This window comes from Centruroides sculpturatus, unplaced genomic scaffold (genome assembly GCF_000671375.1).
Source record: "Centruroides sculpturatus isolate CEXI.00-Female unplaced genomic scaffold, Cexi_2.0 scaffold502, whole genome shotgun sequence".
NCBI lineage: Eukaryota > Metazoa > Arthropoda > Arachnida > Scorpiones > Buthidae > Centruroides > Centruroides sculpturatus.
Window position 1 is genome coordinate 146,965 of NW_019384630.1, and position 20,114 is coordinate 167,078.

Here is a 20,114-nt window from a genome sequence, read left to right on the forward strand (position 1 = left end):
TTTTTCTTATAAATCCTGTATTTGTTTTTTTGCCTGTGATTAAAAATATAGACAACACCCGATTGATTGTGAAAAATTTTTCAGTTAAATAACGCTTATTAAAAATATATACGCAAACACATAAGAAGAATTGATGATCTCACTTGCTGTCGCGCCCCTATATTTGGAAATCACAGTTTTACCCTCTGTATTAAGTGCAAAATAATCAAAAGTATAAGAAGGGCGAGATAAAATAATCTTATTTAATCATTTCTTTTATCATTTTCTTTTTAATCATGATACCAGCTTTTCCACCAAATTACAGGTTACTTGAGAGCTCCGATTATTTTCGTGTTATATGCAAAATTTTCTATTTTATTCTTCAAAATACCCTTCCTGAATCTCGGTTTATTTGATTTGTAAACACTATTACAAGGTCTTCGTTCATACAACATTACCATCCATAAAACCACGTTACGTTAACCTAGCGTAAGAATTGTCTGGTTTATTACAGTAAACAGTTTAACTATCTCGGTTAAATCGATAATACCGTTTTTACCATCCATACGTAATACATACAAAAGATTTTTTTTAATGAGAATACAATATATGAATCCTATCTCAGAATAATAATTTAATCATTATAAGATAATTAAGTTAATTTTAGTGATAATAGATGGCGCCATAAGGCAAGTCACGCCTCTTTTTTTACCCTCTTATAGACACGTGTTCTGAATGGTATAACTTATTAAATTATATTATCAGAGTGGGTGTAAGTCGGATAAAAGAGGATGGACATTAAATTTCACGGTGAACGCGCCCTGGTTACAGGAGCTGGACAGGGTAAATGCCGTTTTTTTCCATATTCTACATTATTTCTTTTTGTAGTAATTATATACGATGCAGTGTTGTGTTGTAATTTGATTAATTGTATATTAACAATTCTCTTGTCAATATCTTAGCATTTCGTTATTCGCCAATGGCACTAAAAATTGCTGGTTTCACGAGTTATTTAAACGATTATCTTATGTACTTTTTTTGAAATTTCGGCCGATGATATATCCTGTTACAAATCAAACCTTTTACGGTAACTATTTACTATTTATATAACGAGTAACCAGTTAAATATTGTATTGTTTGTAGGTATTGGACGTGCATTAGCGAAGAAACTGGTAGAATGTGGAGCGCAAGTTGTTGCATTGAGTAAAACTCAAGCAAATTTAGACTCTTTGAAGGCTGAAGTAAGTATTTTTCGTATCAGTTAAATTAGATAAGAGCTGTAAATTATGTTATAATATTTAATAGATTAATAAATTATTTAATTGGCCAATTTTTAATGGTTTTCTCATAATTACTCAGCATTTTAAGATGCATGTACTGTACTGTACTGTACATTACGCTTCAAGAATTTTTTAAAATAATTGAAAACTGATAGTTTTTAACTGTAAAAACTAGCAATTAAACCAGTATAACAATTTACATAAGCATCAAAAATATAAAAAATAGTGTATTTAGTAAAATTATCAATGTGACCTTTATAGTAATATGATAATATTTAATAAAATTAATTTCCTAAATAGTAAATTTTAATTACTTTAAATGTTTAAGTAATTTACTTCCTTATAAAGGTTTTAAATATATAAATAAACTTTAATTAAATAATTTCATTACATTATGTTTCTTCACCAGAAAAATTATGTTTTGATTTTATATTTAAAATTAATGTTATTTCTGGCAATAATTAACTCTTACTAATGTAATATAACCATGTCATCTAAAAAACTAAAAGGAAAAAAAAAAAAGATCTCCATAATCTCTACAGAAATTTTTCATCATATGTATATTAAATGTAAGATAGCAGCATAAATATTCAACTAAACTATTTAACTAATATAATATTATTATTTTTATTAAAAACCAGTATATTTTAATATAGTCTATTTAAAAAACAGTGTAGATATGAAGTGTAGACACTACAAAAATTTATTTTTTGTTTTGAAATTCAAAATAGGTTCCCAGCATTCAGACAGTTTGTGTTGATTTGGCCAATTGGGATGAAACAAAAAAAGCAGTTCAAGGATTAGGAAATATTGATTTATTAGTAAATAATGCTGCTTATGGAATTATTAATACTTTTGGCACCATTGGACCAGAAGATTTTGACAAGTATTATTATTAAGTAATATTATTCATTAAAATTTATAATTAAAAAAATTAAAATTCTTTTATACTTTCTAAAGAATATTTGCTGTTAATGTCAAAGCAGTTATTAATGTATCTCAGGTAAATTTCATCTTTTTGGTATAAAAATCTTCTTCATAAAAGTAAATGACAAATTTATAAATATTTTACAGATTGCAGCTGAGGGAATGAAGAAGAAAAGAAAAGGTGCCATTGTAAATGTATCCAGTCAAGCAGGCATGGTAGGTATGAAAGATCATGCATTGTATGGTGCTTCTAAAGGTGCTTTAGATCAACTAACAAGAATTATGGCATTAGAGCTTGGTCCCTACCAGGTATTGTTCTTTTATGACAAAATATTAATCTATAAAGAAATGTTCTAAATAAATTATTGCCAATGTTTACAGATACGTGTCAATTCAATCAATCCTACTGTAGTAATGACAGAAATGGCAAAAGTTGGATGGAGTGATCCCGTTAAAGCTGCAGATATGAAATCAAAAATTCCATTAGGCAGATTCTGTGGTGAGTATAAAAATTATACATTGCCACAATTTCCACAAAACAATATCTTTATTATAACATATTGATTAACAATATGCAAAATATATTATAATTAAGCTAACAGATCTGTGCTGGAATGAATGGACTAAACACAATGATCGTAAAATATAGCAATATGATAAATATGTATTGAATATAGAACATGTACAAACCATTTCAACCACATGTGCAAAAGGCAATATGTTTTTCTTATTTCACATTAAAATTTTTATAAATTTCATAACAATAAGTATATTGAATGAACAGCAACATCATTTAATAATAACCTTTCAGAGAAATATATATTTATCTTCCTTATTTTATATACAACATACACATTTACATATATATACATTTGCATGAGTAATAAATTTTTAACCCATCACTTATATTGCCATGTTTTGTGAGTACACAATAAATAGAATTACCGATATGGAAGGCAGTTTCTTACAGTGAAATTGGTTCAAAACAACAAAAAGTAAAGTATTGTTTACAATGACAAGATACAATAAACCAGTACCCATTTCAGTTATCACATTTAGCTTTTTGTTATGAGGAAATGTACATTAATTCCAACAGCATATAAAACTTTCATTTGTTTCAGAAAATCTTTCATATATGTAATCTTTGAAACAAATTGTTAGACATTCTGCACCATAATAAAAAATACATGACTTTTTTTTAATAGTTAAAGCATTTTAAATTGTTTAAAATCACAATTTGATACAATTTTGCAATTAACTAGATGAAGTCAATTCTCACAAAAAATATATTTTAATTAGTATCATAGCAAGAGATGATATTTATTATGTAAATAATAAACCGTACATTGTTTTTTATTATGTAGCAAATATAGAATGTGTGTGTAAATTTAAAATTTTTTTAAGTTATCTCATTTCAAATATTTGAACTAATATGTTGTATATAATTATATACAACTATAAGAACAATATAATATCAATTAAGTCATGAATATTATTAATAGATGACCTGAAAAGACAATTCTTTGATTAAAATTCAGATGATCTATTAAGAATGTTGTTATAAATTTTGAAGATAAAATAAATACACACACTATATCTATGAACTATTATTAAAAATTTAATTTAGTCATATGGATTTGTATATTTAAAATATAGAAAATTTCAGCTCTGCAGTACAAATAAAATATTAAAAAAACTACAAGTTACAAGTACAAATTTATGGAGAAAATTTAAAATCTCCATTTTTTTAACCATTACCTTCATTTATTATTATTAAGAAAATCATAAATATTTAAAGATTCTTCTGAAAAAGAAAAAAACAAAATAGTTGCAAAAGTGCATTTAGGAAAACTACATTTTATCAAAATGCTTCAAATAACAAAACTTGTTGCATTAATAATAAAATCACACTATTTCTATAGCTTAAAATATAAATTATGATATTCAAAAAATGTGTGTTAAATCTCAAATGTTGACATTAATTATATATCTGACATTTAAAAATAAAATCCTCATGCTATGATTCCAATTTTGTTTTATAGGTAGGAAGACATGAAATAGCATCAGAGTGTGAGCAAATGTCATAATAATCACTGCTCTCTTTACAGATCCTGAACATGTTGTGAATGGAATTATTTACCTTCTCAGTGACAAGGCAGATATGATCAATGGTGCAATTTTACCCATCGATGGAGGATTTACAGCTTGTTAACTTGCTCTCAAATTTTGAGTTTTTATTTTTCTATCAAAAATGTATCTTTTATAAAATATAAAAGATAAATAAATGCTTTAATAATTTTTTTTAAATAAAAAAAATTATAATCATGCATTTAAAAAGAAGGAAAATATCCCTTGTTTTGTTTGATTTGCCACAAACTATGCAAGAGAAACTTCAAAATTAAGCGGCAGTGCTAAGTTACTTATTCATAAGATGATTTTATTGATAAAATTATTTCAAAAATATAAGAATACATAATATAAATTTGCTAATTATTGTATCATTATTATGGAAGACAATTCTTTAGAATTAATTTTATTTAAAATTCAAAATATAATAAATACTTAAGTAATTACTGCCAAGTTTATAAAGTTTGATGTAATATGACAAAAGCTTCACATTTATGAAATTATTGATGACAAAATAGAAGACATTTTAACATATAATTAAATTCTATAACTGTTTCTATAAATATATACAGTACATAGTAAAACTAAAATTTCTATTATGAACAATACAAAAATATACGGTAAATAGTATTTTTAGAAGTTATATAGCATCTGTTGAATATGGAATTATTTTATATAATAATTGCATTTGATTTTTAAATACTGATTGAAATTTGTTTTATATAAATTTTTACTAAAGCTTGAAATCAGTTTTAATGTAAATAAAAATGATAAGAACTATTTGTTTCACTAATTTTTCATAAATTCATTCTATATTAATTAAATGTATTAATGATTTTTCTAGCATTTTTAGAATAAATTAATAAAATTTTAAAACAACATTTTGATTTTAAACTATTCTTACAAAATATGAATAGCTTAAACCTTTCAGCATGAGCATTTACATAGTAGTTTGTTTTTTTCTTGTTTTGAGATTGCATATCATTTCCTGAGAAAAAAAGGAAATCAAGTACAATGCCCAAAATTTGATTAACATTATAGAGCAACAAATTTGAGAAATGTTCTTGAAATTCTTTTACAAATGATTATAAGCTTTGAGTGAAGATAGCACTATATACAAAATCCAAAGAAAAATCATAAAACCTGCAGAGATGTAAGCCAGTACTTTTGATCCTCCTAATTCTCCACCTCCACATCTTCTCAGATATCTTCTCATCATTAATAAAGCTATGCAGATGAAAGCAGCTGCTGAATAGATACCAACACTAAATCCTAAAGTGCCTGCTTTTACTTTAAATATTTCTCCCTGCAAACAAATATAAAGCAGGATTTTATCATTAGAAAAATCAGTAAATTGAACATATTCAAAGATGTAAAAAATAACAATTTACCCGTGATTCCCAATAAATTGATGCAATCACCCAAGGTAGACCAACTCCCAGGAAGACATTGACAGAATTACTTCCTGTAACATTACCAATGGCATTGTCAGCATATTTCTCTTGCGTAGCAGCTGCTTTTGAAGCAAACAAATCTGGAAGTGATGTTCCCAGTGCTACAAATGTAATGGCTGTTACAGTATCTTCCAAACCAACTAAACAGCCAAAAATAGATGCCATGTCACCAATGATTGCTGTTAATATTCCAATAGCAACCAAAGATACAACAAAAGTTAACCATCCTCCAAGCATAGCTGTAGGAGGAACAAGTGCAAAGATAATCTAAAAATATTTATAAATTTAATTAGATATGGAAACTTTAATTTAAATATTATATAAAATAGCTTCTAACTTCATCTATGATCAAGTTTATTTTTTTTAAGAATATATAATCTATTAAATTTCTAGTAAGAATTCAAACATTAAACGGAATTGACTTACTTTCCAACCAAAGGTAATAAAATGTAGTATATAATCAATGCGAGTAGCATTCTCTAAATCACCACCATTAACATTCATTGCATCTTTCAGTTGTTCAACCCAAGTTTCTGACTGTAATCGAAGAGAATCTATATTCACGTTGGTCATTACCATAAGTCTTCCCATAATAGAGTTAAAATCTAAACAATTGAAAAATAAGAAGAGAATTATTTTGTATAATATACAATTTTAATTAAAAAAAAACCAATGATTTTACTTACCATCATCATTAGTAATAGTAACTGTAGTCCTATTAATTTGGCCTAGTTTAGCTCCTCCTTTTGGTTCTAAAATTTCAATTTCAAAGTGCTCATCTTTTTCAGCATCGAAATCGTCGATAATTGGAATTTCTATATTTTTTTCTATTTCCGCATGTTGAAAGACGAGTTCTCCTTCTCCTCCTTTAAAATCTCTTCCATTCATTGCTGATTTATCGATTGTTCTCCATTTACAGGAGACTATGCCATCTGCACCTTGTTTTCTTATCACAGGTATATACGCAACACCAACACTTTCTTTAACAAGTATACCTCTTCGCTTAAACTGAAGAATACCCGGTTCTATAACCATATCAATTGATATTTTAGAAATATTATAAAATTTATATTTATTTTTAGTTATTATTTCATCGAAAATTTCTTAAATTTTACTTTGATATTGTTGTTATTTTTCATTTCTGTTAACATTCAAATTTTGAATATATTTAAAACAAAAGCAATTTAATGTATAAGATAAATTCAGTGAATAATTGCTACATAAACTATTTCCACAATTTTACATTTACTTACCATCATCATTTAAGATAGTAATTTCCATAATACAAGTTCTGCCTAGAGCAATTTCTTCTGTTTCATCTTCGCACAGACTTAATTTTAAAAAGAAAGTTTCGTCTGGTTCCCATTGATTATCATTCACTATTTCAACAAATATTTTCTTTTCCGTTTCATTTGGTTGAAAAACTATCACCTCCTTTTTTTCGATATAATCTTCTCCAGAGACGGCGGTTCCATCGATTGTTTCGAATCTATTAACGAAATGGAAAATATGTGTACCGAGTAGATTAAAAAAAAAAAAGAAAAAACTTTATTATTACCAATTGATAAGCTTATAATTCATTTTAAAATACAAAATTCGAAATAAATTGGAGAAATGCAAATAAAGGAATTCTATTAAAACTACAATATTATAGACAAAGTTTTTGAGATTAACAATGAACTATTAACAGTATATCGGAATCATAATAAACAACTAAGTATTACAACGCAGTTCCAGAATTAATTTACTGATTTTCCTGTAGGAATTAATTAGGCCTTGTCAAATATTTCATAAATTGTCATTCAATATCCGAAACGCTTCTGAGCTATTGAACGACAGTTTATGAAATGTACCCAAAAGGTATTTGACAAGACAAGTGTTGTTTTGGAGTTATTATTTTACAGGAAACTCGTAGTTTGAATACTTTAAACAATAAACAAAATATATAATTTACTTATAACTTGTGGAGAAACTACTTTTCCTTTGCACTTGCAAGCCGTCAAGAGATTCTCTTATTATCAATTTCATTCGCAAAAGAAATATAATCATCTACTAATTATATGACAATAATTTAGAAAAGGATTATAAAATGTCCAAAAACACTAATTTATTTACATTGTTTATATGGTGGTGATAATACGTTTCGTAACATATCAAAAATGAACATATTCAAAACAGTTTCTATAACAAGACTTCGTACAAAACATACTGTCCAATAGAGATTTAATATATTTCTCCTAGAGGACTTGTTAACGCCAACAAATAATAAAATGAAACTCACTTGCAGGAAACTTTATTATTAGTTTTTCCGTGACGACGAACAGAAACATTAACACGTCCGGCATTTTCCATAATAGCGCACGAAGCTGCTGTAAATTCGATGATAGAAATATCTTGTCTTTCTCCTTTTGCTACAGTTCGAAGTTGTTTCCCTTCTTCATCAGTTAGCATGGCATCGTATACCTGAGAGAATAAAGTGTGTTCTTTTTTTAATTGTTTCCGATTTCTATATGCAAAGTTTTGCAAATATGGATTTGTTTTAAGGTGACAATTCAAATTCGTTTACATTCAGTAATTTAACTTATCTCTACATATCCTCCCAATTAAACTGACTCATTAATATCGTTATTCTACAGCTGTAGTACCTATCTAGACGCAGCTGCGAATCTAGACTTACTAGAATATATTAATAGGAGTTATATACAGTCTGCAGTCAAACATTGATATTCGAAATCCCAAAAGGAAGTAGTAATGAGAAGTTAAATTATTATAATTTATATTTGTGACTATATAAATTTTATATCTTTATTAACAACATATATATTTTTTTAACCAAAACAAAAAGAAATTTATTTATGCAAATTAAAATAATTTGGAGTTATTAAAAAGGAATGGAAATTCAATACAGAATCTACAAATGTATTCTAAAATATTCGATTATAAATACTTTCACAATAATAATTTAATGAGTGATGTGTAAACATGCTTAAAGTAAATCCCATTATGATATTTGTTCTCATTAAAATATAATTATTGGTCAAATAATAAATTTTATATCTAATATAAATGTGACATTCGAATGGAATTGTAATTACTATTAACATTAACAATTAATTAAAGTAAGACTAAGAGAACAAACATTTGAAACAAGTCCACGACATACATTAATCATTTGAAAAAAGAAATTATTTTTGCACACCAAATATATTAAGAAAGACGAACAACATTTACCAACATTTACATTTACTAGAATTAAATAACGTTGAAACAAATTGGTTTTCATTTAACTCACATTTATATAGACATAACATGCACAGAATGTACACAAAAAATACAGTGTACACAAATACAATTAGCAATAAAAACAATACAATGCATGCACCCTCAAGTTTTTTTTTTATACACTATGCAAAATAGCACAATATAACGCATGCTTTACATAAATCTGCTTTATTGCATTAAAACAACTAAACCTTTGGCTTTGTTGACGTCCCTTCCACAATTGCCATCAGCGCTCTGACTTGTTCTTCGCATTGCTTGGAGTAAAAATTTCGAGTTATTTCAGATAAGACACATCTCTAAATTATAGTAACAAGTAGTAACAATTCTACTCTATGACACACACGTTCAAATTTATAAGCCAGTACGAGACATTTATTCAGATGGTCCATTTACGTCTTTCTTAATGGAGGCTATTTAATACATTTCAGGAGATACGTAGAGAATTTTTAAAATTTTTTTCGATAACGGTAACATTTAATTTATAAACTTAAAAATTAAATTTCTACTTAAAATATACGAAAAAAATTATAATTGATTTATTAAAGAATATTTATCTCTATATTTATTAGAAGTGAAAGAACTTGAAATGTTTTAAAATAATCTACCGTTATATTTATAATGATTATTGTGTACATTTAATTTGATGTGTGTTAAACGTTACCCGGATATAAGCTCGATAATATTAAATGGACCATCTAATTGAGTTATATATTTTATTATTATTATTTACACGGTGTAGATATAACTGCAAAACATATAATTATAATTGTAAAATTATCAATCATAAATTAATTATTTTTAAGCTTGCATTCCAGAACATTACCTCTCTTAACTTTTCGCTGAGTTTTGGTTTTGGTTTTCTGCCTCCGGTTATATTTCTAATAGCTCCAACTCTATACCACATTCGTGAATGATCCTTTTCTTCTACCAATCGTGAGGCTGCTAAACAAGCTGCATCCTCTTCTGATAAACCGGGATGTTTCCTAATTTCCTGAAAAATAAATCGATAATTCACCTCTTGAAAAAAAAAACTTTACAGAAAAAAAATAATCTTTTATTTCGGCATTGCCGTTCTTATAGAATACGTGTCAGAAAACAGGTGGATTCCATCAGTACATTCATTCAATCTAGTAAAGGAATCTTCTATTCTCCAGGATTATCGGGATAGAGTTCAATTTTGTCGTTTCTTTTGTTATGAGAGTAAAAAGGAAAGCAGCAGCTGTGTCCACTATTCTTACCTTGATAAAGCTAATGAGATTGTCTCTATCTAAACGGCCGCGAGGAAAATAGCCACGATTGGCCATGTCTAAAAATAAAAAAAATAATAATAAATATATTATATAAATGTTTACAATACATCCAAGCATTTATAAAGTAATTTTATAAATATTAAAACAAGTTTTATACTTTCTGTTGCTTGTTTTATTTTAGAAATTGATGCAACTAATCTAACAAAAAATTAAGATTGGATTTTTATATGTTTCATTTCTTTTTTTTAAAATAATTTCTAAGCAAAATATATTTAAAATTTCTATCTAAAATAACAAAAAGAAAAGTTTGACATTTATAATAATATCAATAATATGAATTTTTAATTCTTATACGTTTGCTTTTCCATCATTTATTTACTCGCATATTTATTGATGGCACGTGCTTCTTACAAGAACAAAAGCTGATAAACTTCCTTAAACAATAGAATTCTTTTGATTTATGATTATATGCAAACGTCTTCACGTCGTTAAAACGTGAATAAACTGTTTACTTAATTAAAGTTGTACGTAAATGCGTAATGATTACATAAATGAGAATTTTCAAATCTGCTGAAGATTATCGTATCAGTGTTCATTTTAAAGCATCATTTCGAAATTAGCCGGATTGCCGCTAATTAGAATTTATCTTTCATGCGTATAATTTAAACAGTGTAAAATTCTTTTAAGATTGAATATAATTTCTTTATTTAATTCACAGAATAAACTACAAATCACATATATAAGAACGATACATACGGTAGGAAATATATTTTAATTCTATTCTTATATGTAAATATATAATCTTACTCTCTACATACAAATATACTGCATATTTTAAATAATCATAAATTAATTTATTTACCGAGTTGGTAAGTATAAGAATTTTTTTAACATTCATCGATGTATCCTTTATTATACCAATTAAAATTATAAGTTTATTTTATCGTCTTTATAACGAGAATTATAAAAATTAAAAATTAAGCAAGAATGAAAATAACATTAAATATTTACTCCGTTAACGCGTATCATATATTATATAGTTAATTTATTCTTGCATTTAAAAATTCTCTTCTTCTAAATGTAAAAATTATATGCATAAATTTAAAAATTTTTAAATGAAGCGCCTTCATTTAAAGTCATTTCAGTGGCGCGTTATCTTATGGGCAAAAAAAAGAGAAATTGCCTCAGGCCCCACCAAACCAATCTTTTATAAACTCATTGCAATAGTAATAATATAGAAATTTAAATTTGCGCCTTATCTCGAGACTTAAGATTGCTGATGTGGCATAGGCGGAGGATGCATTAGCGCAGTGCACAATTTAACTCGCTAGATATCACGTTAAAAAACGAAGGATGTTACAGGGAGATTGCTCCCAAAGAAAAAGGTTTGAAGTCAACACTACACGGGCCTCCAATTAAAATTTTCCAGGGTCCCACGAAGCTATGACGCGCCACTGAATCGTTTATAAGCAAAACACTACTAAATAATTGCAATTACCTTTAGAAGATTCCAATTCTAGTTGCTTTTCTTGTAAAACTTTCTTTCCCATGCAGAAATTTCTGTCCGCACAATAAGATAAAATAACCAAAATGGGGAAAAACAACAGAGTAATCAAAGCTTCCCATACTTCTACTCTTTCGGGTGTAATGGCCACGAGTACTACCAATAACCAGAGATATGCAAATATACTGAAGAAAGCGGTGATCATAAACACCTGCAAAAGATTATAATTAGGAAATTTTATTTGGAAATTACAAAATGGCGTCTGTCGGTCATTGTTCAAATTTGTATTCATAACAGTAGACTTGATTTAAACCGAAGCCGATGGAGTCGACTGGGATTTAGTAAAAGGAAATGAAAAATTTAAACTTTGGTGAAATCGCGGGAAATTACCAATTTAACTTGATCATTATAAAATTTTTAAAGTAAAACGGAACTATTTTAATTAAGCGTCTCGATATGATGCCGACGCGTCAAAATTTAGCACGTTGTTCTTGTTAATAAATTTTAATTTAATCTCAGAAATGTTACAAAATTAGAACACTTCTGTTGATAAAAATTGATTATCGAAAAGATTAAATTTTCAATTCGGGTTTTGTCGTCATGGCAACTATCTCTAAATAACGTCAAAAGAATTTTCTCACTAGGAGGTGTCTGGTAGTTTCTACATACATCTTTAATAACAGACGATAAATATACAAAAATTTTTTTTACAAATTTTTAATCATTTTACTTAATAAAATTTATTTATAATTAAAATTTCGTTAAATAAAAATAACAACAAAATTTTAATTTCAATTTAATTCTAAAATAAAGCGAAACAAAACTCGTTAAAAATTTTAAAATATCGAAAATTTTGTAAAATATTGTTTATTTTTAAAAATACTAAAAAGAGTTTTCGAGTATAATTTCTCCATTTTCGAAAGCCTTTTGTCTTCATTCTTTTCCTCTTTCTAAATACTAAACTGCGATTCGGAGCAACAGGATAATGCGGTTACCATGACAACAGCAGCAAACAACTCTCCACGGATTTCTAGATATACTGAACAGTCTATGATGTGCCTGAACTAACAAACGTTTTATTCTTCTCAATTCTTGAATTTATTATTAATAGTTACATCCTCTTCAATAATAATTCATATCGTATTAAGGATTAAGAGGTCTCGATATTTTTAGCTCAACTTTACAGATATTTTCTCCCTCCCCCCTCCGCACCGCTTGACCCAATTATGGTTATAACAATTTATAAATAGATTAAACATATGTAAATAAGTTATATTTGTATTGGCACAATGTTTCTTCAGGGCCATTGATAGATGAAGTATGGCGCCTTTATGAGTAATTATCCGGATGATCGACTTTTTCGTAACTCTATCGATGATTAAAGCATCGAGTGTAGAGAGGAAATCATTGACATTTTTCTCCGATACATTAGTCAAGTCGAGCGGTGATTGATCGGCCATTGTTGTACCATCTGTTGATTTCTTTTCAGTTTTAAGTCAATTATTTCCCCAGTTTTACTTGATTTTTCTTGAATCATCCCTCAAAAATGCATTTAATACATTTTTAAAACGATCCATAAAAAACACGTGCGCTTATTTGATTTAAAAAATATAAATATATTCCCATTTTATTAATAAAAAAGTTAATTTATCCGTTTAATAAGATTAATTTATCCGTTTTTTTCTTCATTAAATTAGGGAAAAAGTTACGTAAAAATGACTTCTAAATATTTTAATATTTATTCGTTTTAGGAGAAACTGATGTCACTTTTATACCTTTATAAATATTTTCTACGTGAAGTTTTATATCAAAACAATTTTTTATAGAAAATATAATGTTTTTTTTTTACTGTTAAGCATAAAAAAAAGGTACTCTATAGAAGATTTTTTATGTATAAAGTCGAACCACTTTAGCGTTAACCCAATCTCGAGCTCGTAAAGTTGTTTTAATTGGTATTAAACGAGATCTGTTTCTCTTTAACAATTTAAAAGACCTGTCAGAAATAATGGACATCCCACTTCATCTTTACTCTATTTTTATTGTTCGAAAATTCCTAGATTAAATCTGCGCGTTTGTCTATACTAATCGACTTTAAACTCGATTAGTTCTGTGACTTCGGGATAAAAATATCGATAAAATAAGTCTCTCGAGAGCCGAACATTATCGTGTTAATTTCGAAATCGATGGTTATAAATAAAAAAAGTAAGAAACAACTTACGCTAATCATACGTATCCGACGGAATTCTCCCGGTGGTATTGCTGTGATACAAACAGCGCAGATGACAAATAAATTAAAAGCTGCGGAACCGACTATTGTACCGGGTCCCAACTCTCCAGCTTCGAATCTAATAGAAAAAAAAATTAAATAAATAAATAAAAAATATAAAGAATTCTTATCACATCCACGACATAAATTTTCAAGACAGTTTTCTAATTAAGTTCTGTTTGCAAGCATTTGGTCTCTCCATTTGTTTCGTAGATCATCCTCATCTGGAATTATCATTTCTAATATCAGTGTATTTTCGTGTATTAATAAAAAAATAAATGTATTTTTTTATTAGTACATTTATTATTTGTATGGTAATATTTAAAACATGAAAGTATTGTCAAACCTTCTTTCCATAAGCTTATAATGGTAGTAGCTTATCTTGATTCTAAAATATGGATAAAAATTGTTGCCGATACGAAGACGAAAATGGCTTCGTGTAACACAACCGATACTCATGTATATATATATAGCAGATATTCATACATATGTAAAGGAAAAAAAACTTTCTGAATTTCAATGTAGTCTAGTCTATATTTTAAATAATTGATAAGGTAAAGAAGGTTTTTTTTTGTATGAAAGATATAAAATTTATTACGTTTATATTCTTACTAATGCAGTTTTAAAAGAAAGATAAATTATCTTTTCTATCCAACATTTAATTCATAAAATTGTAATTATTTGATGAAATGTTAAATTCCTGATAATGAAACGTCCCTTTAAAGTAATCGCTACATCAACAATTTAGTCTTTTTTTTTCTTTATTAAAAAATGTTTAAATAAATATTAAAAAACTTTTAATATGTATTATTATTACTATATTTATTAAAAATTAATAGAGTTTAATTTAAAAATTATATATTGTCATCCAATTTTTAGCAAAATAAATTTACTTTTTTTTTTGTTGAAATTGTAAAGTTTCATACAAGGAAAGGTTAAAAGGTCATTCTTATCAGAAATTTTGTAATTTCACGGATGAGAAAAACTGTATATGATTATATCCAATTATCAGTTTTCTCTCGAAAATCGGTATAAATTTTGTTTTCTTTCCTTTTTTCATCTAACAAAACTTGAAAATTACTATTAAAAAAAAACCTATAGCTTAAATGTTAACTAAAAATTAAAATAATAATAATAATAATATTAATGCTGTATAAGATTTAAAAGTAAATTTAACAGAGAATAAAATACGTAAAAAAATTATAACAACATTTAAATATTGAAACATTAAATTGACTAATAAAGTGAAAGTAAATTAGTGCATTACCATACGAACGGTTTGCATAATTTATGCTAGTTATTAATTTTTCATAACTATGTACATATACTACGAATATTTATCACTATTTTCATAGTGAAATATAGAACGGATATTACTTTGCGTGTTTGGGTCAGGGACTACATATTCACGACAATGTATTGCACCGTTGGATGGCCACTGTATTTGTGTCATATCTTGTTAAATTTCAATTGATGCTTCTAACTCCTTTTGTATTCTTAATACGATAAACTTGTGCATATTAATGTTCCTTGTAATTTGAAATATTTCGTAATCTATCTTCATCTGTATAATTTTCCTATTGAAAGGGAGGAAGGTGCGATGACGCATTGTTGCTGAAGACGTTTCTAGGAAACCACAAAAATACTAGAATAGCAATTTGTTAGGTATAGGTATATAATAACTTTGAAAACAAATAATAATAATAAAAAAAATTCTATTAACGGTGTATTAAATAAATAATTAGCTAGAGGCTTGTCACTATGAAGAATCTTAAGCAATTACTCATGAAAATTATTAAGATGTAAATGCTCGTTAATTATGTTCTTAATGAAATAGCAAAAATATTAATTACGTAATCGAAGAGAATCTATATTCACGTAAGTATATACAACTATAAGAACAATATAATATCAATTAAGTCATGAATATTATTAATAGATGACCTGAAAAGACAATTCTTTGATTAAAATTCAGATGATCTATTAAGAATGTTGTTATAAATTTTGAAGATAAAATAAATACACACACTATATCTATGAACTATTATTAAAAATTTAATTTAGTCATATGGATTTGTATATTTAAAATATAGAAAATTTCAGCTCTGCAGTACAAATAAAATATTAAAAAAACTACAAGTTACAAGTACAAATTTATGGAGAAAATTTAAAATCTCCATTTTTTTAACCATTACCTTCATTTATTATTATTAAGAAAATCATAAATATTTAAAGATTCTTCTGAAAAAGAAAAAAACAAAATAGTTGCAAAAGTGCATTTAGGAAAACTACATTTTATCAAAATGCTTCAAATAACAAAACTTGTTGCATTAATAATAAAATCACACTATTTCTATAGCTTAAAATATAAATTATGATATTCAAAAAATGTGTGTTAAATCTCAAATGTTGACATTAATTATATATCTGACATTTAAAAATAAAATCCTCATGCTATGATTCCAATTTTGTTTTATAGGTAGGAAGACATGAAATAGCATCAGAGTGTGAGCAAATGTCATAATAATCACTGCTCTCTTTACAGATCCTGAACATGTTGTGAATGGAATTATTTACCTTCTCAGTGACAAGGCAGATATGATCAATGGTGCAATTTTACCCATCGATGGAGGATTTACAGCTTGTTAACTTGCTCTCAAATTTTGAGTTTTTATTTTTCTATCAAAAATGTATCTTTTATAAAATATAAAAGATAAATAAATGCTTTAATAATTTTTTTTAAATAAAAAAAATTATAATCATGCATTTAAAAAGAAGGAAAATATCCCTTGTTTTGTTTGATTTGCCACAAANAAAAAAAAAAGTCATTCATCATCTCCATCAATCGTTATTAAGAATGTATTTAATATTGTTCCATAAAGAATTGGCTAAAATTTTTATCAGCGATGGATTAAGACACTCCGGGACCCCTAGGCACAGAAGATTGGGACCCCCTACATAATTTTACATCATAAATTAATAACGTCTAATTGTTAAGTTTAGAATCATTTATAAATTATAATATACAATTAATTTTTGTTTTAATTTTGGGGTTCTCTAGATCCAGGACCCGTGGGTGTAAGCTCACGTGGTTAATGGACATTCCAGCAATGATTTTTATAAAAAAGATCATTTATTAATGTTAGTAAGTTATTCATTTTTGCTATATTTTAAGAAGAATTCAGAAATAAGTGCAAATTTCTTCCTGTTTTGTCTGATGTTTTATAGAATATTTAAATTCTATAAACCGCTCTCTAATACAATAATTAATTTTTGAACGAATCGGGACGGTTTTGAATAATACATTAGTAGTTTTCGTGTAGTGAATATTAAATTGATTTAATAAAATGTAAATTATTCATATTTTAATACTTTAAGCAATAAAATTTACTTTACTACTACTATTTTTTTCGTTTGTAAATCGTGACAGAGTTTTTTCTGCGACCAAAACAAGAAAAAACAATTGAAAAACTTCACTCCGCTACGTCAAAACATGACTGTGGAAATGTTGCATTTATGTTATTAATATTCTAGAAATGCATGAATAATTTTTAGAAATTACACTATATAAAAAAATACATTTTATATAAAATATTTTCGAAATTTGTAATAATATTTTATATTATTTTCTATATAAAATAATATTACAAACTTCGAAATTCGTTGAAACGGAAATGCATCTTTCAAGTAGACTTTATGTATTTGAATATATTAAATTCGATTCAAATACTTGACATTTTGATTTCATATATTTAAACAGTCACCCAATCAATTCTCTCACTTATAGTAACCTTAAAAACCTGTACATTCAATTCGCATGTCAAATATTTTTGTTTCTTTTTTTACTATAAAACTAGCGCCAATTGGGAAAATGAGTATTAAACCTTGCAGGCATAACGAACAGAGAAACCAAAATTTTAAATATAATGTAGACATTACTTACCTATTCCCTATAATTTCTATAATAGATAGTAAGATTTCGGGTGCACTGGATCCTAATGCCATTAACGTTAAATTGGCTACAGTGTCATTCCATATTTTTACTTCTAAGACTTCTGGTTCTGTATCGTTAACGGTAGACAATACAATTTTTCTAGTTTTGCTCGTAATTTTCTCGATCGAACACATAAAAATATCAGCAATAATAGCAACACCCAAAAAACAATATATGAGTCCCGAAAGATAGAGGAAGGCTCTCGATTCACGTGACCATNTATTAATAAATCTATTTTAAAGATAAGATAAATGTGAAAATTCTGCAGATGTTTATAAACTGCTTTAAAATCATTTTAAATTATTATTTATTTTTCTTATTGCCACAATAAAGGAAAAGAAAAAAAAGAGAACAAGAATTCCACATTTTGTCACTTTATATATAAATTTAATTATCGAATAAGAACGTCGTTCATTATTCTTTACTAGCTTTATCTGTCCATTGGGAGGTTTATTATGTTGGGGTTGTCTGTAGCTTATTGATTATATTGCAATTGTATGGATAAAATTGTTTTCTCTCTTTTATATTAGGCTAAGAAATTAAGTGCGGGTTTGTAAAATAAATTTCTTGAATTTATTGCTTTTTTTTATGAGAAATAAAACGCATTATGATAAACGAGAACGGGAAAAACTTTTAATTAAAAAATATTGTTTATTATTCACAGTTGTTTAAATATAAGAATTGTTGAAATGTAAAGTAGTACAGAATAAAGCTTTTAATGCGATACGTAGGATGAAGGTTAAATGAACTTGTTTATATAACCTGAACTTGAATTAATTTGTAAGAATTATTGCGTAATTAAAAGCTTAAATTTTTGTTTTAAAATATAATGTAACATTTATTAAATTTATCAATTTGTTTGGAGCTAAAATTTATATATAAAACAGTCGAAAAATTTGGAAATTTTTAGTTAACGTTAGGAGAAAGCTGTCGTTTTGAAACGTTAAATCTGTTTGACCAAAAACCGTGACCTAAATTTTTCAAAATTAAAAACAAACAAGTAATTTAAACAATAAAACAATCTTGTCTTGCTGTAAGATTTCAAATTATCGACTTTAACAAAAAGATCCTGGGATTAATTTATTTTAAATATTTACAACCCGATTTAAAAATCAAATATAAATATATAAATCTTTTTAATGTATAGATTCTATAATTCAACGACTTTATTTGATGTTAATAGCATTTACAAATGGAAAAATATATATATTTATATTAACAAAATGGCATAAAATGGCGTGGAAAAAGCATCAATGCAAATAAAGATTAATCGAGATTTTTTAAAAATTCATACGAAATTCAATTTTCTTTGATGGAATAATAAAGTAATTCTCTATCGACACATAAGCCTATATATAATTTTATCATATCTAAACTACTAAAGGCACAAATCAATTCGGTAACTTTGTCATTTATCATCAGGTTCGAGCAGAGTCCATAAACTTGGCTATGAGATGAGTCTTTTTTATTGCACGTATATTTTAATATTGATAGGTTTATTTAGTATTCATCGAATCAAGCTACTTGTGTCGTATAAATTATACTATATTTGCAACCGTTTTTAGGTATATTTTTTTTAATGTAAACGATATAGCGCAAGTAATTCTTTCACTGAAAAATTTACTTTAAAAAAGTCCTTTTACTCGCTTACGATGCAATAATGATAATAATTACGCTGATTGTATAGTCATAGGCTGTATAACAGGCCCTTCCCCTCTACCAAATAATAATATGAGGCCTTAAGCTATAGGCTCATAAGGCCCTAAGGTGCAACTTGCTTAGTTTATGTGCAAAGTCTGATCCTAACTAATTGCAGTAACAATTGAATCAAATGTTTTATGATACAAAAATCTTTATTTTCAAAACATTTATAGTTATTTTAACAAATTATCTGTCTATTCGTTCAGAAATTTATTATTTTTTAAATTTTAAAATTTGTATTAATTAATAGATCCTTCCATAGCTGTAGAGCCTACATAAAAATTATAATTACAGTAAAGAATTTCTTAATTAATAAAGAAAAGTTAAAAATTTTCGAATTAATTATATAA

General features: G+C 26.6%; 2 protein-coding genes across 3 annotated transcripts; one reads left to right on the forward strand and one right to left on the reverse strand.

Moving 5' to 3' along the window:
- Positions 1-672: 672 nt before the first annotated feature.
- LOC111625733 (L-xylulose reductase-like) lies at positions 673-4,431 on the forward strand. The gene is made up of 7 exons (XM_023368952.1): positions 673-822; positions 1,123-1,220; positions 1,991-2,145; positions 2,220-2,262; positions 2,334-2,495; positions 2,568-2,685; positions 4,295-4,431. Exons 1-7 carry the CDS (start codon positions 771-773, stop codon positions 4,396-4,398), a joined length of 732 nt encoding a protein of 243 aa, XP_023224720.1. The 5' UTR covers positions 673-770; the 3' UTR covers positions 4,399-4,431.
- A 717-nt stretch (positions 4,432-5,148) lies between these two features.
- Positions 5,149-18,284, reverse strand: LOC111625732 (sodium/calcium exchanger 3-like). Of its 2 annotated transcripts, XM_023368950.1 has the most exons (12): positions 18,013-18,284; positions 14,022-14,148; positions 11,798-12,014; positions 10,288-10,355; positions 9,873-10,040; positions 9,241-9,303; positions 8,049-8,230; positions 7,021-7,256; positions 6,454-6,792; positions 6,194-6,372; positions 5,705-6,034; positions 5,149-5,619 (listed from the first exon to the last, which is right to left on the reverse strand). In XM_023368950.1, exons 1-12 carry the CDS (start codon positions 18,195-18,197, stop codon positions 5,389-5,391), a joined length of 2,325 nt encoding a protein of 774 aa, XP_023224718.1. In that variant the 5' UTR covers positions 18,198-18,284; the 3' UTR covers positions 5,149-5,388. The 2 variants fall into 2 exon arrangements, with proteins under 2 accessions (XP_023224718.1, XP_023224719.1); XM_023368951.1 differs by lacking the exon at positions 9,241-9,303.
- Positions 18,285-20,114: the final 1,830 nt, after the last annotated feature.

Coding starts and splice junctions, on each gene's coding strand:
- LOC111625733 (XM_023368952.1), top strand. CDS start 771: ATGGACATTAAATTTCACGGTGAACGCGCCCTGGTTACAGGAGCTGGA. Junction 1,221..1,990: donor TAGACTCTTTGAAGGCTGAA/GTAAGTATTTTT, acceptor AATTCAAAATAG/GTTCCCAGCATTCAGACAGT. Junction 2,263..2,333: donor CAGTTATTAATGTATCTCAG/GTAAATTTCATC, acceptor AATATTTTACAG/ATTGCAGCTGAGGGAATGAA.
- LOC111625732 (XM_023368950.1), bottom strand. CDS start 18,197: ATGTGTTCGATCGAGAAAATTACGAGCAAAACTAGAAAAATTGTATTG. Junction 8,231..9,240: donor GGACGTCAACAAAGCCAAAG/GTTTAGTTGTTT, acceptor TTATTCTCTCAG/GTATACGATGCCATGCTAAC. Junction 6,035..6,193: donor TTATTACCTTTGGTTGGAAA/GTAAGTCAATTC, acceptor AAATATTTTTAG/ATTATCTTTGCACTTGTTCC.